Here is a 23052-nt window from a genome sequence, read left to right as displayed (position 1 = left end):
ATCGCTAAAAAATAGTTACTTAAAGTGAAAAGCTGTATAAAGAGAAACAGAAAAATTTGGTAATTAGTTAGAAAATTTCATCTCTCTCTCACGTCGGGACGTTGCTTGGGTCACCAATTTTGGCGAGGTTAACAAATCCACTATGGTGAAAGTAGCCATAAACCCACCTTGGTTGGCCAAACCAATGATGCACCTCTTACTCTCAAAGAGTCTAGAGGAAAATAAGCACACAGCTTATTTCATATTCAAAAATAAACTTCAACTCTATTTCATAAATAAAAGGTACATGAGTTATTTATACTAGTGGGAGAAGGAAAAGCCTTCATAACTAGACGATGTGGGACTAATACATAACACAAAGTTCACTATCCTAAATAATATGGGACTTGTATTCCCTTATTCCAATTAACTAATATAATTAACCTACTAACTTTACTTGCTCCTGCGTCATTCTCCCTGGGTTGAAAGAACTCTTGTGTGAAAAGACTTGTGACAGCAGATAATTGATCTCATTGATGAATCCACACCAAAAGATTGATCGACCTCATTGATGAATCTACGCCAAAAGATCTTATTGGTGACTTCACACCAAAGACCCGCACTCACAAATCGAATCCATGCCAAAAACCTGCACCACAAATCAAATAAAATTCTACTAAAGCAAGGTGAAGGCTACGAGGACCGACCTTGTTCTGATATCAAGCTGACACCGGGACGTCGCTTGGGTCACCAATCTCAGCGAGGTTAACAACCCCACCATGGTGAAAGTAGCCATAAACCACCTTGGTTGGCCAAGTCAAAAATGCACCTTTTACTCTCAAAGAGTCTAGAGAAAAATAAGCACACAACTTATTTCAATTCAAAAATAAACTTCAACTCTATTTCATAAATAAAAGGCACATGAGTTATTTATACTAGTGGGAGAAGGAAAAACCTTCATAATTGGACGATATGGGACTAATACATAACACAAAGTTTACTATCTTAAATAATATGGGATTTGTATTCCCTTATTACAATTAACTATTATGAAATTTTTTTTAGGTAAAAATATTTTTAACTTCCTATATAATAAGTATCATTTAAATTATCTAATGCTTTATCCTAAAAATTAAAATTAATTTTTGTTACTTTTTTTTTGTTTTCTAAATTATCCTATATATTATCAACTTATTTCTGTTATTTATGCAATAATTTTTCTCTTCTAATAGTTATTTATTAATAAATGTTAAATTACCCAAATTCAAATCTATTCTCTTAAATCACTTTTTAATCATATGGTTTGAATCATTTGAACAGGAGTTCTTTAGACTCTAAAATTTTCAAAGTAAAAGAAAAAATACAATAAAATAAAATAATTCAGAAAATCAAAGTTATATAAAAAACTAATAAATTAAAACTTATATGCCCCATGAGATAGAAAAAAAAATAATAATGAAGATTAAACTAATAAAAATATATATTCAGATATTTATTGGATTGTCAAATTATTTAAAAAATTAAAATTAATTAACAAAGTTCTCATCTTGTCACATTTTAATGCTATATGGAGTTTGTTTACTCTATCATTGGTATGTGCATATTTTTTATGTCTTTTGTATGACAAATACAATGCTGAGTATAAAGAAATCTTTGCACAACTTGAGTATAGAGAGCAAAACATGTTCGACAAGTGTGACACATGGATAAAAATAGCTAATGTAAAGAATGAATCATAGTACGTTTGAATTTAAAATGACAATGATATATAGGGAGAGGTTTTATCAACACTCTCATGACAATAGATAAGAAAAATATAATAGATGAGGCTACTGTGTAGTAGATGATCCCAAGAGTTGAAAACAAAATTATAAGCGACTATATAGCAGATTTTGTACTATTTCCACTTTTGGTCAAGAATAAAAAAGATAGAACATGGCAAGTAATTAAAGAGTATGAAATTAAAAAAATATTGTAGGTGACATACATTGATTTATTTAAATTTTTAGGAGTTTGAAGTGCATATTTTTAAGTTTTGAATTATTGATAGAAAGTATAACAAATTAAAGATTAGTGTCGATAGTCATTTTATTATTCTAAATGAATTGTTTATAAAATCCTCAATAAATATTATTTGACCTTATGAAACTGAATTTTAAATAGAGGTTGAGAAATAAAAAAAAATAGAACACATAAATTGCTAAAATATGTAAATATTTTTTGAAAATTGATTCAAGTATTTGAATATAATTCAAATTCTTTGAATCTATTCGGTGGAGCATGAAATTAGTTTATCGGCCTCACGGTGGGCGCCAATTGTTCTTGTAGAGGTTGGCCGGTGTATAGCTCGTCCATCAGTGAATACTTGTAAGCTCTCTGTCAAGATTAGTTATACGTCAGCGAGGAGAGAATAAGGGGGTGGGTATCTACAAAAGAGACTCTGACGCTCAAGTCAGTAAGTGCTTAAGAGGTATATAATAATTCTATGAATATAGAATGCTAGACATGAAATAGAACTTATCACGTGTGTATCTTTATAATAATTCTATGAATATAGAATGTAAGACATGAAAATAGAACTTATCATGTGTTGTGTTTATAATAATTCTATGAATATAGAATGTAAGACATGAAATAGAAGTTATCATGGGTCATCTCTATAGAGATATAGAAATTGGTGCCTTTTATAAGCATAAAATTGATAATGATATTTATGTTATGACTGTTTGGTCATTAAGATGGAAATGATGGTCATTAAGTCGGTAATGAAAGTGTCGGTTACAAGCAAAGAATGAATGATAGTTAACGCTGAGTTATAACTCATAAGGCATAATAAAGACCGAGTTATAAGGTGATGAATCAACATTAAAAATAATAAAATTTTATTTTTTATTTATACTTTTTTTTCAAATGAAAACACCGATCCTTCTGTGCGAAAATAAATCAAAATGGTTTAAGTAATTTTAAGTCTCTAAGATATGAAAATAAGTAACTATTTTTGTGTCTTGTAAGTAACTTTGTTTACAAAAATAGAACATCAAACCATAAACATAAAGATATAAAATTGTGTTTGACAGCATAGACATTAATATTGTATTTTGTGATATTAAATTTGTGTATTTTATTTTTTTATTGTCATTATTTATAATTATATTTTTTTATTATTTTTTTTATTTTAAATTTTGTGTAAAAAATATAATAAATTAAATTTTTTATTATTTATTCTATTTTATATTTAATTTATCACTAAACAAAATAAAAAAATACTAGTTTTTGTGTCTGTCTTCGTTTTTTTTTTTTTTGTCAAGAGTCTTAGTTCTCAAACCACCGAAATGTTCCAAAATTTGAAATGGACTTCGTACTTCTAGCCCACAAAAACGAGGTGGTGAATTTCTTTTTTCCGGTATACAAAAAGTTTAAGCCCAACAATGGAGATGAAAAAAAATCATTAAAGAGTAACTAAATCAGATATTCTATACTCTCTAGAATTTAGATTGTTTCATAGTTATTTATTTTCTTAATCAGCTACCAACTAAATTATAAACCCAACCAAGGCAACCAATTTTAGATTGATCCAATAAAATTTTTAAACTTTAAATAACAAACTATAAATTCTTATCCATTTAAATAGATAAATTTTTATCTCTGAAATTAAATTCGTTTCAATTTTTAAGTTAAATAAATTGAGCCAGCATAAACCTTGTAAAAGTCAATTTAGTTGTTTCATCGAGAAATTGCACCTAAATGCAAAACAACATCATTCTTCTTATTCATTTTATAATGGGTAAATAACATAATTATTTTTTAAAATAAAAAAAAGTCTATCAAATATCTTTTTTATTAAGGGAGTGCTACACATCCATGTAATCATGTAATCAAGTTGGCCCAAACTTAAATAGAGTCACACGCATTAATAACAGGTGAAAACACGCGCCCAAAAACCCTTCGTTACTTCACGCTTATTATGAAAAAATGTTACTACTTCTACTCGCGTTATAGGCTTCACCGTTCTTCTCTGCTCGCATTTTTTTCTTGTTCTTGTTCTTCTTCTCTACTCGTATTCTTCGTTATGGATCTGGATTGACCTCAACGTAATTAGCTTTGTCGTTCTTCTTCTTCGTTTTCTTCTTCGATCTGGACTTCTAAACTGAAACAATGAATGAATCAACTTCAAAATCCGTTGAATGAGTGCGATTTGGATTATTCTTCCGAAACGCATCACAATAATCTTAAACATTGAACAAAGTAAAAGGGATCCACCGAACCGAATAACATTCATTTGGTGAACCGAAATCACAAATGCCACCGAACCGAACAATGTCCATGTGGTGAATAAAATGGTGATTAACTTTCAACCAACAAAAATAGTGCTTAGGGTGAACTGAATTCTTGATTACGGTGAATCGAAATCTTGATTACGGTGAAACAATTATATAGTGTTTAGGGAACAAAACAGAATATATTCGTCTAATTTTTTTTAGACTCCTCTCTGCATACCGAACCGAACACATGCATATGGTGAATCAACTCTTTAGTACCTACCAAACCTAAAAGTTACTCACAGTTAATTACACTCACAGTTGCTCACAGTTATATATTATCAATTCAATTCAATTCAATTCAGATATAGATACCGAACCAAACAACATTCATTTGGTGAATCAAAATCACAAAAGCCACCAAATCGAACAATGTTTATGTGGTAAACAAATGGTGATCAACTTTCAATCAACAAGAATAATGCTTAGGGTGAACTGAAATCTTAATTGCGGTGAATCGAAATCTTAATTACGGTGAAACAATTATATAGTGCTTAGGGAACAAAACAGAATATATTCGTCTAATTTTTTTTTAGACTCCTTTTTGCATACCGAACCGAACACATGCATATGGTGAATCAACTCTTTAGTACCTACCGAACTGAAAAGTTACTCACAGTTAATCACACTCACAGTTACTCAAAGTAATATTATCAATTCAATTCAATTCAATTCAGATATAAATCACTTCAGTGCATTCCATTCACTTCAAATAAAATTAGCAATTTCATTCCATTGAATTCGATTCAAAATTCAATAATCTAAACATCATCAAATTGATGCGTTTCAGAAGAATGATCCAAATCACACTTATTCAAGTGATTTGAAGTTGATTCATTCATTGTTTCAATTCAGAAGTACAAATTGAAGAAGAAAACGAAGAAGAAGATGAACGACGAGGCTAATTACGTTAATGAAGTCAATCCAAATCTATAATGCAGAGAAGAAAAACGCGAATAGAGGAGAAAAACGAATTTAATTATGTCAAAGAAGGTTTACGATGATATGGAAAATGTTCACGTTGAGAAAGGCTGATCGCGCAAAATAAGAATTACGTTATATGAGGCGCGTGTAAAGCAAACGAGTGTGTGGGTGAAGGAAACGCATAGAGTGAATTCTACTTGAACACCATCCATGTAATTTTTATATGGATGTAGAGCTTTTATCTTTTATTAAATAGAATAATGTCCGTGTTAATTGGGGATGGGAAGAAATTTTTTTCCACAATGAAAAACGGACATGAGGACAAAGAGAAATGTTAGGGTATACCTGTATAGGATGGAGAGTTCTGGGGGTTAGCTCCTATTTTTACTCATATTTTTTATGGGAGGCTTTGGTGGAATTTAAATTTTTTATTTTGAAATTTTAAATTTTGATTTTAATTTGATTTAAAGGAAGATTTGAGGAGATTTATATGGAAAAAAAGTTTATCTTTTTAGTAAAATAAATTCTATATTTTCTATAAATTTAATTATTGATTTCTATAATTTTATTATTTTATTAAATTTATAATTAAGTATCTATAATTTTTAATTAAATTTTTATATTATTTTTAATTTGTAGTTAAGTTAGTTTTATATCAAACATATTAAAATTGATATAATATTTTTTAAAAAAAATATGTAATTAAATATCTAATTAAATTTTTAATTATAGATATTTTTAATTTATAAAAAAATACTCTATTAATTCTAATATTTTTTATGAATGCAAATTATAAATTTGAAGATAAATTTTTAGAAGGTTGATTTATGAGTTTGTTAAAATTTGATTTTTAGATTTATTAGGTTCTCGTAAGAGTTATGACATTTAGTTAGAGTTTAAATTTTTTATTTAAAATTTAAAATTTAATTTTGATTTAATTTAAAAAGAGATTCAAGTAGTGTGATTCTTAATTATATATAAAAACTGAATTCGGTTTTTAGTGAATATTATTGAGTTATATATTATTATACTATTGACAAAATGATATCAATTAAAAAGGCCTATATGTAGAGGATATTTTTGAAAACTGAAAAATTAGTTTAAGTTTTGAAATACAAAATAACTAACTAACGATGATTAATTTTAAGAAAATCCCTCAAATAAAGGCATTTAAAATATATTTTTCTAAGACATTTTTTAATAGTTAAAATTCAACTTATATAATCAATTAAATTGTATTATCTTTTTCGCTAAAATTAAGCTAATAATTAATTTTAAACGTGTCAAATATTATCTTATCTCGTCTTTAAATATAATAACCATTCATGTCTTTTGAGTAGTCTTTTTCTTTATTCTCTAAATCAGTTTGCTTCTCATCTGAAATTTATAATGGTTGAGTTTGATCGATGGTCAGATATTCATCAAGATTTGTTTAACGAAATTACTAAGCGGTTCTATTCATATGACAATTACATTCAACTTCGATTAGTTTGTAAGCAATGGAACTTGAAACTTCTAAAGATTCCTGATGGCAACAAAGTTCCGTGGTTGGTACTATCTACTGGCAGTGCTGCTAAAGAATCCTTAGAAGAAGAAGTTCGTGCTTCCGAGGATGAAGGAATTCTTGACGCTCGTAGTCTCGAAGAGAAGGGGATTTACCACCTCATGTTACCAGATATGCAAGACAACATCATGTGTGGTTCTTATCATGGATGGTTGATCATTGTAATGGTATATGAAGGTACTGTAAGAATCCTAAATCCATTTACAAAGGTTCACTTGGATCTTCCTCCAGTTTCAACTCTTCCAAATGTAATTAATATCAATGGGGATGAATGTACTTTGGGTTATAAGGGCCTCATTATCACTGAAAAAACCATTTTCGTGCATCAAGAACAAATTTGGAAGGCTATTATAAATTCAGCTCCTAACAATGACAGTGACAGTGATTTTACAGCAGTGATCATATATGGATTACTCCTAGAATTGGCCTTTTACATGCCCAAGGAGAAGAGATGGATTAGATTTCCAACAAGAGATCTAGTCGACGTTCATGATGTCATATTTTTTGAAGAGAAAATATTTGCAGTAGACTGTCATGGCCAACTATATGAATTTGATACAAGAACAAAGTCAGGACCAGTGGGAGGAAAACATGAAGCCACACCACCTCCATCCAATGTAGGAATGCTTAATTGTTATTACTATTTAATTGGAGGTGATAATGGAAGTTTATTGATGCTGGTAAAAGGGGCAAGATATAGGTATTACATGAAGAATCAAAAGCGGTTCTGCGAGTGCGAGACTGTTAAATTTGATATCTATGAATTGAGGAAAAATGAGAAAACATGGTCAAGAATACAGAGTTTGGGGAATTACATACTAGTAATTGGACTCAATTCTTCTGTTAAAATACTGCCAAACAATTTTTTGAATTGCAAAGGAAATCAAATCTACTTTACAGATGACATGCATGACATGCGTGAAGTGTGCTTTGAAATTGAAAACATTACTCCCCGTTCTCAGATTGGCATCTTCGATTTGGAAGATGGGAGTTTCCAAACATTTTTAACAGATGTGGACTTTTTTTGTCGTCCTATTTGGATATTACCCGATTATAGGTTTTTGTCGTCCTAATATGTAATCAAATATTTGGGTATTACCCAAACTAGGGAAAAGCCGTAGCCCGGGTCGTATACATAATTTATTTATAAAAATATATTCTATTTTATTTTATTCTTTTGTTAGTTTTATTATTTTTTTTATAAATATCACATTTGTAAAATATGATTAAATATACCAAATTGGGTCAACAATAAAAATGTCAAAAATAAAATAAAAAGTTAATTATAATCTTAGATAGTAATCATAAAAAAAGTTTAGGAGGCTAGCACTTTTATTAAAATTTGGCGCGTATTTAACCATTAAAAGAAAAGTGAATAATCCCACACTATTGTATTAAATCTCCCGCCATTAAAAATACCAATGATGACCAATTGATGGCTACAAATTACAAAACTTATTGATCCCCTAGTACTCCTCTTAACGGAGGTTTAGTCTGATACTGTAATAAAGAATTATAGAAGTTGATTTTGATATTACTTACCACATTTTTTTGCTGTAGACACTTCCAATTTGATGTGATATGGGAGTTTTGTAAAAGACATATCAAAGGAACTATTATGACCTCCTTTCCTTGATCCACGTAATTTTTAAACACTAATCTTTAATTAAAAAGATTTTGGGAGCAAGCTTACAATGTACTCATATAAAAAATTGGTAACGTATAACTGATAAATATTTAGTTGATTATTTTGAAACCCTCTATTTGTGAAGTTCTAATTACTTTTTTTTTTCACTTTATTTGTTTGTCCAGCTCTAAATATCAGCCTGAATAATCTCGAATCTCAAATTTTTCAGAAATTGAAGCATGGTATAATCCTTATAAGCTATGAAACAGAAAAGAAAATGAGATGATTATCCCTAAGATATAGATGGACACAAATAAATAAAATAATAACAAACCTCCTCGTAGTTATACTTCAGTTGGCACAGATCAAAAAGATAGAAACAGCAGCAAAGCCAATGCACTTATTCACAAAGATATTCAAGAAATGAAAAAAAAAAATGATCCAAATAGTTTTTACATATATCTCACAAAGAAGGTTGAAAAAAATAGTCACCCAAGTGTCATGTTTACAAATTAAGTTTTAATTCTCATTTATAAAGTAATAACTTTCATCCTTACTGAGTGTAACTTAAAAAATCAAGTAAAAGGAATGATGATGTTACCATCACTAAAGTGTGTTTACAACATCTCTATAGTAAGTCAACCAATTGAATCTGTTTCTTACTTGAAATTCCGAATTTGAAAAGAGATAGCAAAGGTTTTTAGCCGAATTTAAAAAGATTTTTTTTGCCACACAAATCTATTTGTTGACTTCTCTCCAATCTTAAATATTCAGTAAGAGTCTTTATTAATTTTAGTTAATCTATTTGTTTTATTTGGATTTCATCCATTCACCCTTTTTATAATGCTACTTCGTATTTTGTATTTAAAACAATGAAGGTCCTTTCCTTTTTTTATTGACCACACAGTCCATAATATAATATTTAGGGATTTAAACCGAGAAAATAAATAAATAAAACCAATTGAAGATTCATCAGAGATGCCTAAGCGGCTAACCCTGTTTAACTTTCTAATAATAGAAAACTACTGTTTATTTAAGACAATTTCAATTAATAATTTTTTAATTTGAATTGCACAATTTCGGATGTGTTGTAAAAATAACAACAAAAAATTCACCATACATTAGTCCTGTATAGACATATACGTGTGGTAAGAATGTTATCTTAGTTATTTTTTTTAATTTTAAAAAACCTATAAAAAAAATAATTAAATGGGTGAGTAGAATTGATGATATAGGAATATTTGTTTTAAGATGCTAAATCTATCAACAATAAATATTAAACACTTGCATGTACAAAAATGTTCCTCATTCATTTTTTCAGTATTACTTGCTTCAGTTACCAATCCTTCAAGATTAGGAGAACCACCAACAGCAGGAGATGTATGCCTCTTGACATCTATGAATTTTCCTCTCGCAAAATTATCCAATCCTCCCTTCCATACTTCAATCACAACTAATTTAAAAAATCAATATTTATATCTCATTAGGGTCTCGAGAGACTTAAACATGCTTACCTCTAGACTCTAATAGTGTGATAACTTCGCTTCTTTCTCATCAAGCAGTACCTGAAGCTCTCCCAATTTACTATTGAGATTCAGGATGTCTCTTTTGAATAGGTTGATGACATTCATCTCTAAATTCATCTCTAAACTGATCTTCAGTAGTGCAGGTGATTTTTATGAAGACATGGTAACAGAAATTATGGCAAAATGAATACATTCGAACAACTATTAACAAAAATATCTTACAGTATGCCCAAAATAAAGCTCTTAACTACCACTTGCCAATACTCAAGAGTACTCTCAAAATAAACTCAGCTTGCACTACTTCTGAAGAGTAAGCCTCCCCTGAACCAAAGAAATGCACAACACAACAATAGAATTTCATGTTTCAACAAAAAAGTTACTTTACAACCCACTTAAACTGTGAAAAAAAAACCAACAAAAGTAAAGGAATATTCCAGTATTGTTCAAAAATGGTAAAATACATTCACTTATCAGCATAAGTTTTTCTACAACGCAACCAACTATAAAGCAGTCTTCATTTTGTGCTTGATCTTGTTCTCACCCTCCACTGGCCTCTCTTTCCTCTCCTCTTCTTCCGAACCACTCTACCTTGCACTTGTCACCATCTTCTCTTTCCTTCGCTAGACACTCTTCTAACAGCAGAATCGGCCTACTATATTCGGTATCTTTTCTTCCAAAACATTACTACAATCACACACACAACAAAGGACTTGGACTTCGTTGGCAATCCATTCGTATATTGTATATCACCAACATTACAGCTATACAAAAACTATATATATAATTTAATTGGATTTTTAAAAATTTCAACTTTCAATTTAATAAAAAATACTTGTATTAATAAAAGGTTGATTAAAAGACAAACTTGACTTACATTAATATATTTGGTAAATCAAATTTAGACACCGAGTTTTTGAAAAGCTTCATTAACATATATATGATCTCTTTAGGTATCATTTTGAATATTAACGATTTTTATTTTTCCTACTGTTTGGATGCTTTGAACGAATTGTTACAAATTAGTCTAGCTATCTATAAACCTGCATTGATATCGTTTTTAAGAATCAAACAAATGTCCAAAGAAATACAAAAAAGAGAACAGGAAAAGAAAAGGAAAGAAGCAAATCAATCATAATGTAAGATATATGTAATTAAAAGGCTAGTTAATACCATGTCTTATAGTCTTTAAGATTTCTTCATACAAAATCATATATAAAATCATATTCTCTATATATAAATTCATTTTTTCAAAAATGCTAAATAGTATCCTATCATCATGCATCATCTCAAAAGCCAAAAAGATAGCGTCTAAAACAAATGAAAAAAAAACGCTCAAAATATTCACAATTTGGTGGTAAATTCTAATGTTCAACTTAGTGGTCTATGTATTTTTGCAAGCGTAATGGTCCATGTATTTTGATATTTAATTTTAATTTTATGTTTCAAAAGTTTTATCCTCCATGCTTGTAAATTAGCCACATAGTCAATGTATATAACAGAAATGATGTACTCTGTATGCCAGACTCTATCATATAATTTAGGTTTCATAAATTCATAATCCAAGATTTATGAAAAGATTGTTGTATTCCTACCTAAATTGGTATTTCTCAGTTCCTCTCCCAGGGCGAGCATCTTTGCTACGCCAGCCTGATAATTTGACCGCTTTTTCTGACATAAATGTGCATTCTTGTAGCTTTGAGCTTTGTTTACCGAAGAGTGATGGGTAGGGGTGGAAATAGGCTAGGCGGACTGCCAGGGGCCTGCAGCCTGGCCTGTGTTTGGCCTGGCCTGGCCTGTTATAAAATAGGTACAGGCCCAGGCTCTTTTAAAAGCCTTAATACGTTAATAGGCCAGGTCCAGGCTCACTAATTAGCCTTATAGGCCTGTCAGGCCTGCCTGGGCCTGTTAAAATATAATTAAATATATAAATAATTATTTATTATTAATAAAATTATGAGATATTTTAAATTTATTATATTTTATTATAAATATTTTTGTATATTTTAAATACGTTAAAAGTTTAAATTTTTTTATAAATATTAAATATATGACATATTACATATAAATATTTTTATTAAAAAATAATTTTTTAAATAATATTTTTATTTTTGTAAAAAAAAATTATCAGGCCTTTTAACAGGCTTCAGGCCAGGCCAGATTGAACAACAGGCCAGGCCTAGTACTTTATAAAGAGTCTGTAACAGGCTGCAGGTCAGGCTCAGGCCAATTAACTGTATAACAGACCAGGCCTGTTAAGAGCAAAGCCTGGCCTGGCCTGGCCTGTTTCCACCCCTAGTGATGGGTAAACCCAGCAAAAGCAGAGGCCACCAATTTATCAGAAGACAATACATAATAGTTTGATATTTTTTATGAAGCAGATAGCAGTTATAAGCTAATGTCAAAACAAAAGTAACTGCATCCTAGATAATATGCACTAAAGCTATATATTATATCATACTCAAATATTCCCACCGAGAATTAAAATACACTACTATGAAAGCATTTCCTTAGAAATAATACTTTTACCTAGCAATTTTATGTGATAACAGGAAACTTTCATACCTTTTTGTGCCTCCTTTGAACATTGCAATCATGGCTAAGCAAAGATGTAACATTTCGATTCTGATCAAACTGAGAAAAGTTTAAAAAAATATACAACAATAATCTAAAGACATATAGGAAAGCCATATAAATAAGATAAAATATTCAATTCATTCAAACAAAAAGATACCGCATTAGTGCATATGAAAGAACCTATCTCTTTAGCACTTTAAGTACTTATTATTAAAAGTTCATATATATACAGACATACTAAATCAATGCTTTTCCATCATATACATAAACAGATAAATATTGTTGGAATAAGTTAGTTTTGAAATTCACAAAAAACTTAAATACAATAATAAAAGAATTATGGAAATAACTGACATTACAAATCCTCTTTCCTCAAGGATTTTTCAGCCCTTTTTAAAACGGACTACTTTCTGACCTTAATCTTAGTTGTCAAACCAGCAACATTCTTATTCTCCTCTAAGAACATCATAACAATCCTTGCCAAGCCTCAGGAGATCTGCTTTTGGTGTTGGAACACTCCGTCCTCTACTTACACTCCCTGCTAAAATTAATTATCCAATCAACTATGAGGGAAAAAAAATAAAAAGAGAAGCAGATTAAACAAAAAAATACATAATTTTTAAAAAATAATTCAACTCTGGGGATCTATTGAAAGGAAATAAATTTTTACTCCTCCCAAGATGTTTTGCCCATATACCATTAAAAATATTAGATATTTTTCTTTCTTATAAAATCTCCAATAGATATAGCAAATTATGCAGTTATGAAAATCTTTTGACGTCAATCATAAGCTTCATAGTTCATAATAAGGAGAAATCAAGGACATTTTGATTTGATCAAGTAATGACAACAAAAGTGATTAAAAGCAATAAATACCTAAAACACATAAAAGGCATGCTTAAGACAATATCATAAAATTCTATAACCATTTTATATTTTCCAAAAGGCAAACAATAGAATTCAAGAAAAATATATTAAGCTAATAAATTGAAATAAGAAAAAACTAACAGAACTCATGAACTACATTCCTCAGTGATACCTACTAAACCCAATGTTGGGTATGAGTAGATCATATTTAATTCAGATTCCGACATGCTAGCATATGTAAGATGAATCTGATCAGAATATTGTTTCTGTATAGCCTTAGCAATTTCTTTATGGTTTTTCTCGTCCTGCTTTTTCTTTTTTTTTTATATGTCAGTGAACATTCCATAAGGAGAAAATTTGCCTATTATATACTTACAACTAAAGCTAAATGAACTCAACGGATTGAACATTCCTAAAAAGAGAATGTAATAAATATGCCTATTGAACAATAAAAAATATGCCATTGCCTAATTTTTTATTATTGGATACTTTCTTTCTTCAATGCCAATGGTTTATTTTTCATTGTTGGATTACAGGCAAATTTTTGAATACACACTAAATGATTGGATTTTGTTTATCTCCTAAAAAGAAAAAGTAATAAATAAAAAGAATAAAAACACGAAATCAGAGAACAACATTACCTCATCTTTGAGCATGTGAATTATTAACAGAACCTGTGCAACAGCAATAACAGAGAGAATAATCTAAGTTAGGCATAGGCATGGTTTTGGCTATAGGCATAGTCATCAAAATCAGATTAACAAAGTTTTGAGTTAGTAATTCTAAAATCAACAATAACTAATTAAAATAAAATTAAGGCACCAAATTGTACATATGAAAAGGAATATACAGTATACCTAATATTTGCAGCCCATAGTCCACCATGGCGATTTTAGAGCTCTACTGGCAGTAAAAATAAACCAAAATAGTTAGTTGAATTATGTAACTTTTAAAGTATTTCATTACATCCAAGTTTGCAATACTACTATATAGATATAGCAGTCCAGTTCTAAAAACTTCAAAAATAAAAAATTAGATGAAACAGCAAACAGGCCTTGAATCTCTTTTCCATTTCCTGAGCAAAACATGTTCATATTCTTAGATCTATAAATATACCCACCAAGGAAATTGACACCACTATCTGCAAAAATATAGTGAGAATACTTCACAGTGGATTAAAATGAAACATTGGCATAAGTAGAAGACGGAATTTTTTTAATATAAGAGAAACCTGACCTGCTGATATCCTCCAGGAAAAAAAAAGGCCTGTGGACTAAGCATTTTGTCTTCTCTACTCTATTTTCAGCATGAAAATCTAAATGGTTTCGTTGAAGTTCCATAACAACAGCCTGAAAACTGTCTAAACCAAATGTATCTGCAGCTTAAAAAATGAACAACAAAGAGTAAAGCTTGGAAATGATTCCACAATGGCACCAAAAGCCCTAACTAAAGCAAGGTGCTTTAGTAAAAAACAATCTATAACATATAAATGAATCACAGTCTCACACACAACATTATATTTGGAGTACTCATATGCACAAATGACACTGCATCTATTCATAAAAATAATCATGGAAAAAGAAAAAAAACTAAAAAAAAAAAAAGAAGGAAAGACTTGAAACTGAACAAATGGATTCATTCACTGCTATTTTTTTCCATAAGAATAAGCCCTAAATCATTGCATCACACATTTATTATTCACTTACCAGTATAAGTTTTCTCCAGAACTTGCAATTCATAGTCTTCATTTTGCACTTGATCTTGTTCTCATCCTCCACTGGCTTCTCCTTCCTCTTATCTGTTCTGAACCAACACTCTCCATACCCCGAAGATGAAAGCTTCCAATTGCACGAAATACTTGAAGCTATAGACAAAGAACCACAGAAATCTCCCAAAATGAAAAAAAGAACAAAAAACCACAAATGATGTTGCAATTTATTCCCTCAGCCAGAGAGTAGTAAAGATGGAGCGAGGATGAATCTGAATAACTAAATCTAATATATGATTTGATTAATCAAGAAATCAACGCATTGAACAGGAGGTGATCAAATCAAATACTCACATTGAAGAGTTAAAATGGATCTGTGAGATGGGACCTGATAGGTGTTGTCGAACTTGTAGAATACATTTCTGTCTCCTCTTCTCTCTCGATCTCGTCTCCTTATCTGTCATCGCCACCTTCGTCGCCACCCTCTTTTCCTTCTTCCGTCCCCTTTCTTCACCCTCATGTTTTCTTTTCTGTAACATTCTGTCTTTCTCTCTCTCCCTATCGTTCTGTCTTTCTCTCTCCCTCACACTGTGTACCATAATGATTTTGAATTTGAATTTTTTCAAAAATCACTGCCCAATGCTTTTCTTATCCACGGGCTCATGGAACTGGTGTTTTTAACTTTTTTTTTTATTTTGTTTTGTTCTGATACGTGTCACTCAATGAAAGCAACCACTTGTTGAACAACCAACTAACTACTACTCTCCTATCTATTAATTAATAGATAGATTTAGCTTTCATGTTTCTTTTTTGTTTTAGATTTTTTGAAGAAGAAAAAACAAAACAATGAAACAATACAATTTTAGAATGCGTTTGATTTAAGTTTTTTTTTTGTTTTTTTTTTTATTAATTTTTATTCTCAGAATTAAAAAAATACATTAAAAATAATAAATTTTAAGTTAAATAAAATTAAATTGATCCAGCATAAACCTTGTAAAAGTCATTTTAGTCGTTTCATTGGAAAATTGCACCTAAATGCAAAACTTCATCATTCTCTTTATTTATTTTATAATGAGGAAATAACATAATTATTTTTTTAAATAAAAAAAAGTCCACCATCAAATATAGTTTTTATTAAATAGAATAATGTCCGTGTTAATTGGAGATGGGAAGAAAAATTTTCCCACAATGAAAAACGGACAAGAGGATAGGGAGAAATGTTAGAGTATACTTGTATAGAGCGGAAAGTTCAGGATTAGCTCCTATTTCTATTCATATTTTTTATAGGAGGCTTTGTTGGAAATTAAATTCTTTTTTATTTTGAAATTTTAAATTTTGATTTTGATTTAATTTGAAGAGATTTATATGAAAAAAAAGTTTATCTTTTTAGTAAAATAAATTCTATATTTTTTATAAATTTAATTAATCGATTCTATAATTTTATTATTTTACTAAATTTATAATTAAGTATTTATATTTTTTTAATTAAATTTTAATATTGTTTTTAATTTGTAATTAAGTTATTTTTATATCAACCATATTAAAATTAACATAATATTTCTTCTATAAAATATATAGTCAAATATTTAATTAGATTTTTAATTATAGATACTTTTAATTTATAAAAAAATACTCTATTAACTCTAATATTTTTTCATGGGTGCAAATTATAAATTTGAAGATAAAATTTTGAAAGATTGATTTATGAGTTTGTTAAAATTTGATTTTTAGATTTATTATGTTCTCATAAGAGTTAAGACATTTAGTTGGAATTTAAATTTTTTATTTTAAAATTTTAAAATTTAATTTTGATTTAATTTGACAAAGAGATTTAACTAGTGTGATTCTTAATTATATATAAAAACTGAGTTTGGTTTTTACTTTTTAGTGAATATTATTGAATTATATATTGTTATATTATTAATAAAATGATATCAATTAAAAAGGCCTATATGTAGGAGATCTTTTAAAAAAAATAAGAAATCAGTTTAAATTTTGAAAAACACAATAACTAACTAACCATGGTTAATTTTAAATATAATAACCATCCATGTCTTTTAATTTAATAATTTGAGAAGTCTTCTCCTTTATATTCTATAAATCAGTTTGGGTCTCATATGAAATTTGCAATGGGTGAGTTTGATTGATGGTCAAACATTCATCAAGATTTGTTAAACGAAATTACAAAGCGGTTCTATTCATATGACAATTACATGCAACTTCGATTGGTTTGTAAGCAATGGAACTTAAAACTTCCAAAAATTCCTGATGGTAACAAAGTTAAACTTCCAAAGATTCCTGATGGCAACAAAGTTCCGTGGCTGGTACTATCTATGGGCAGTGCTGCTACAGAATCTTTTGAAGAAGAAGCTCATGCTCTTGAAGAAGTTCGTGCTCCCGAAGATGAAGGAATTCTTGACACTCGTAGTCTCGAAGAGAAGGGAATTTACCACCTCATGTTACCAGATATGCAAGACAACATCATGTGTGGTTCTTGTCATGGATGGCTGATCATCGTAATGGTATATGAAGGTACGATAAGAATCCTAAATCCATTTACAAAGGTTCACTTGGATCTTCCTCCAGTTTCAACTCTTCCAAATATAATTAATATTGATGGGGATGAATGTACTATGTATTGTGGGGACAAAATTATCACTAGAAATATTATTTTCATGCATCAAAGCCAAATTTGGAAGGCTATTATAAATTCAGCTCCTAACAATGACAATGACAGTGATTTTATAGCAGTGGTCATATATGGATTATTCCTAGAATTGGCCTTTTACATGCCCAACAATAAGAGATGGATTAGATTTCCAGCAAGAGATTTAGACGACGTTCGTGATGTCATATTTTTTCAAGAGAAAATATTTGCAATAGACGGTAATGGCCAACTATATGAATTTGATACAAGAACAAAGTCAGGACCAGTGGGAGGAAAACATGAAGCCACACCACCTCCATCCGATGGAATGTATAATTGTTATTACTATCTAATTGGAGGTGATAATGGAAGTTTATTGATGCTGGTAAAAGGAGAAAGATATAGGTATTACATGAATCAAAAGCGGTTCTGCGAGTGCGAAACGGTCAAATTTGATATCTATGAATCGAAGAAAAATGAGAAAACATGGTCAAGAATACACAGTTTGGGGAATTACATACCGAAGGGTATTTACAAATTTGATTAATTAATATTATTAATATTATTAATATTATTATTAATATTATTAATATTAATAAACGGTTACTAACGGTTTTGTATCATTTGGTTGAAGGGACACAACTTTTTAAGGATTGTGTATGTTCAAAATATTGTGTCTATTGGCTAAAGGGACACAACTCTTTAAGAGTTGTATATGTTCAAAACATTGTATCTATTGGCAATAGAAATGACACAACCATTTTTATACGTAATTAATCATAATTGCTACGTGCAATATGTATAAATAAGTCCTTGTCCATTATTTCAGAGATGCAGTACTAAGCGTACAATTTACTCTACTATTAAGAGATTTTCTTTGTTTAAAAGAGTTGAGAATTTCTTACTATTGCTAATTAAGAAATTCTTAGGTTTCATTGTATCCTGGGAGAGTATTGTCATCAACCCTATAGCAACTAAGTGTGGAGACAAATATCTCTCTAAAGAAAGCGATCTAATCGTGCCTTGAAACCACTACACAAATATAAGATTTTGTCATCTTACCATCTTTATATACCCAACAATTTTAGAGAGATATTATTTGAAGATGGCACAAGATCAAAACACCACGTTCAAGGTCATGAATCAAGAGTTTGTCAAGTTAGATCGCTTTGATGGAATAAACTTCAACCATTGGAAGGACAAGATGATGTTCCTTCTTTCGGTTCTCAATCTTGCATATGTGATTGACTGAAAAACTCCACCAATTGCCAATGCTGCTGGAAGTTCCACAATGGAAGAGGAAAAAAAGATTGTTGAATTGAAGAAGAAACATGATGCAGATACTATTGTATGTCGATGTCATATGTTAATTCAATCACCATTGTAGATTTGAAAATATTTGGAAGAAAAGTACAATACTAAACGACAAGGAACTGATAAGTTTACTATGATGAAATATTTTGAATTTATTATAAATGATATTATTGATCAAATTCATGAATTACAAATCCTTGTAAGTAGACTTCGTGATCTACAAGTGGTGATCCTTGAATCATTACAAGGTGAAGAATATTTTTCTAATGAATTTGATCACTTTTGTGAATTACATGGTATTGTGCATGAATCTTTCGCTCCATATACTCCGCAACAAAAATGGTTTGGCGGAAAGGAAAACCGTACCTTAGTGGATATGGTTAATTCAATGTTACTAAATGCAAAATTGCCTTACAATTTGTGGGGTGAAACATTATTGACATCATGTCATATCCATAATAGGATATCATCAAGACATAGAAAGGTTTCTCCTTATGAAATTTGGAAAGAAAGGAAACCTAATTTATATTATCTTAAAGTGTGGGGGTGTTTAGCCTTTTATTGAGTTCCTTATCAAAAGAGAACCAAAATGGGGCCAAGAGGCATAAAAGGCACTTTTATAGGATATGCTTAAAATTATAAAGCATATAAATATTATATTAGACTTAGTGTCTAATGTAGTTGTTGAATCAAGAGAGATAGAATTTATTGAAAATAAATTTATCAATTATTCAACTTCTAATTTAGAATATCCCCAAAATGATACTAATGTTTCACAAGAAATATATATGGAGCAACCGAAAAGCTATGTGCTACCCGAAAATGAAAAGAAAGTTTTCAAATTAATTAAGTCTTTGTATGGGCTAAAACAAGCGCCTAAACAATGGCATGAGAAGTTTGATTCAGTGGTGTTATCAAATGGCTTCTCACATAATAGTGCGGATAAATGTATTTACTCAAAATTTACTAAAGATTATGGAGTAATCATTTGTTTATATGTTGATGATATGTTAATCATCGGAACAAATTTAGAAGGAATTCGTATAACGAAGGAGTATCTAACTTCTAAATTCAAGATGAAGGATTTGAATGAAGTTGATACAATATTAGGCATAAAGGTGCATAAGAATGAAGTTGGCTTTACTTTAAGTCAATCTCATTATATTAAAAAGGTATTGGAAAAGTTTAATCATCTCACAATTAAAGAATCCAATACGCCGTATGATCCTAATCTTAAATTAGAAGGAAACATGGGAAGACCTATAGCACAATTAGAATATGCTAGTGCTATAGGAAGTTTAATGTATGCAATGCATTGTACTAGACCTGATATAGCATTTGCTGTGTGCAAACTATCAAGGTTTACAGGAAAGCCTAGCAATCAACATTGAAAAGCTATAACAAGAGTTCTTGGTTATCTCAAGAAAACCATAAACTTGGGATTACATTATAGTGATTATCCCGCAGTTTTAGAAGGTTATTCCGACGCAAGTTGGATTACAAATCTTAGTGATAACAAATCCAACTCAGGATGGATTTTCACCATAGGTGGTGGAGCAATAAGTTGGGCCTCAAAGAAACAAACATGTATTACACATTCTACTATGGAGGCTGAGTTTGTAGCTTTATCAGCCGCAGGTAAAGAAGCGGAATGGTTAAAAAATTTGTTATATGATATAAAGCTATGGCCACAACAGACGACAGCCATTTTAATCTTCTGTGATAGTGAATCAACCATGTCTCGAGCATATAATAAGGTTTATAATGGAAAGTCTAGACATATAAGTTTGAGACATGAATTTGTGAGGCAACTAATAGATGATGGTGTAATTACCATCACTTATGTAAGATCTCAAGAAAATTTAGCAGACCCTTTGACTAAAGGTTTGTCAAGGGATAAAATCAAAGACTACTGCTAAAATGGGATTAAAACCTATTATTGCTAAATGATGGGTACCCAACCTTATTCTAGTAGACCACTAGTTTCAAGGTTTAATGGGTAATAACAAGTTATTTAGCAATTGGAGCACTAAGGTATAGGATTTAGTGCTATTTACAATAAATTAGGAGGGTGAGTTTAAACTCTTAATGGAATGATAATATTATCTATCAAAAGATTCCACCTATATGAATATAAGAGTGGTGCCGCTCTAATCGAGAATTTTAGAAGTTTTATTCTCGTAAATATTCATGAAACCAGGATAAGCACAAGGCCATATAAGTGCTTAAAATTGCAAACTCTTGAACTTGAAGGGTATAAGTAATGTGTGTGATTTTCGGTACTAGCATATGGAGTATAGGTTTAATCGATTAGACACCTATTACTTCGTTAGAACTTTAAAATTTACACTAAAAGAATGTTTAATCTTAGTGACACATTCTTTATGCATATACTTGTATGACATTTAAATTTTGTAAATAGTGGGGGATTGAAGGGTATTTACAAATTTGATTAATTAATATTATTAATATTATTATTAATATTATTAATATTAATAAACGGTTACTAACCGTTTTGTACCATTTGGTTGAAGGGACACAACCTTTTAAGGATTGTGTATGTTCAAAACATTGTGTCTATTGGCTAAAGGGACACAACTCTTTAAGAGTTGTATATGTTCAAAACATTGTATCTATTGACAATAGAAATGACACAACCATTTGTATACGTAACTAATCATAATTGCTACGTGCAATATGTATAAATAAGTCCTTGTCCACTATTTTAGAGATGCAGTACTAAGCGTACAATTTACTCTACTATTAAGAGATTTTCTTTGTTCAAGAGAGTTGAGAATTTCTTACTATTGCTAATTAAGAAATTCTTAGGTTTCATTGTATCTTGGGAGAGTATTGTCATCAACCTTATAACAACTAAGTGTGGGGACAAATATCTCTCTAAAAAAAGCGATCTAATCGTGCCTTGAAACCACTACACAAATATAAGATTTTATCATCTTACCATCTTCATATACCCAACACATACTAGTAATTGGACTCAATTCTTTTGTTCAAATACTGCCAAGCAATTCTTTGAATTGTAAAGGAAATCAAATCTACTTTACAGATAACATGCGTGAATTGTACTTTGAAAACACTACTCCCTCTTATGAGATTGTCATCTTCGATTTGGAAGATGGGAGTTTCCAAACATTTTTAACAGAGGTGAACTTTTGCTGTTGTCCTATTTGGATATTACCCTAGCTTAAGTTTTCTTATTTTGTATTTTTTATTTTTTTTAGCTTTCAAGTCTCTTATATTATATCTTTATTTTATTCTTACGTTTTTTTTTCTAATTTTGTGATTGTTAGCATACAAGTTTGTTTCCTATACAAAGGTGACATCTATTTTATATTTAATTATTTTAGTCAAATGTTACTTATTTTCCTCACCTTGCGTTTTTTTGGAGGTTTTTATTATAAATCACAAGACATGGTATATTATATGATGCGTTAGATGTGAAAAACACAAAAAATGTTTGTTATAATTAAGTAGAAATTGTTTAGTAAAAACATGTGTTAAACTCATCCATTAAAAACTTTCACTTTGTTTAATTTTTAGCCCACCAAATATACGTACCTTAGTAGCATCAAAATCGTGCTGCGAATTTGAAGAATTACAAAGGAAGTGGAGACAGGGGCGGACTTAGATAAAATATTAGAGGGAGGTTAAAAATATTTACATAATAAAATAAGATTAAAATAAAATTTTAAGAGAAATTAAATAATTTACATGTAAAAAATTAAAATTAAGAGGGTCATTGCTCCTCTTTCTCTTTATGTAGCTCTGCCCCTGACTGAAGATAGATTGAGAAATGGACATGACTTTAATAAGAAAAAACATAGAAAATTAATTTTTAGTTTGTTGATATTAATTAATTTTAGTGTTTAAATTTATAATTTATAATTTAGAATTTAAAAAATTAAAATTTAAAATAAATAAAATAATTTTTAAAAATTTGATTGATGTTAGTAAAAAAAAGTTGGTTAATTCCTTAGTATTA

The 23052-nt window shown here is 29.7% G+C and overlaps 2 protein-coding genes and 1 non-coding gene across 5 annotated transcripts; 2 read left to right on the top strand and 1 right to left on the bottom strand.

Annotated features, from left to right (window-relative positions):
• The first annotated feature begins 6611 nt into the window (after positions 1-6611).
• LOC112795314 (putative F-box protein At4g17565) lies at positions 6612-7859 on the top strand. Its single transcript, XM_025837251.1, has one exon. The coding sequence runs from the start codon at positions 6612-6614 to the stop codon at positions 7857-7859; it is 1248 nt and encodes a 415-aa protein (XP_025693036.1).
• Positions 7860-10274: 2415 nt separating this feature from the next.
• Positions 10275-15750, bottom strand: LOC112797589 (uncharacterized). 3 transcript variants are annotated; one of them, XR_003818307.2, is made up of 8 exons: positions 15443-15750; positions 15087-15244; positions 14617-14761; positions 14238-14280; positions 14022-14054; positions 12929-13051; positions 11532-12570; positions 10275-10623 (listed from the first exon to the last, which is right to left on the bottom strand). It is a non-coding gene; the product is annotated as an uncharacterized protein (transcript). The 3 variants fall into 3 exon arrangements; XR_011880592.1 differs by having other exon boundaries at positions 10556-12561; positions 15443-15702; XR_003818308.2 differs by lacking the exons at positions 10275-10623; positions 11532-12570 and having other exon boundaries at positions 12669-13051; positions 14238-14283; positions 15443-15709.
• A 1551-nt stretch (positions 15751-17301) lies between these two features.
• On the top strand, positions 17302-18282 carry LOC112795313 (uncharacterized). The gene has a single exon (XM_025837249.1). It carries the CDS (start codon positions 17302-17304, stop codon positions 18280-18282), a length of 981 nt encoding a protein of 326 aa, XP_025693034.1.
• The last annotated feature ends 4770 nt before the right edge of the window (positions 18283-23052 follow it).

This window comes from Arachis hypogaea, chromosome 4 (assembly GCF_003086295.3).
Source record: "Arachis hypogaea cultivar Tifrunner chromosome 4, arahy.Tifrunner.gnm2.J5K5, whole genome shotgun sequence".
Taxonomy (NCBI): Eukaryota; Viridiplantae; Streptophyta; class Magnoliopsida; order Fabales; family Fabaceae; genus Arachis; species Arachis hypogaea.
The sequence above is the reverse complement of the archived record's forward strand: the minus strand, read 5'-3'. Positions and strand labels throughout refer to the sequence as shown.

Excerpts from the sequence above, each read along its gene's own strand:
- LOC112795314 (XM_025837251.1), top strand. The coding sequence starts at position 6,612 with ATGGTTGAGTTTGATCGATGGTCAGATATTCATCAAGATTTGTTTAAC.
- LOC112795313 (XM_025837249.1), top strand. The coding sequence starts at position 17,302 with ATGCAACTTCGATTGGTTTGTAAGCAATGGAACTTAAAACTTCCAAAA.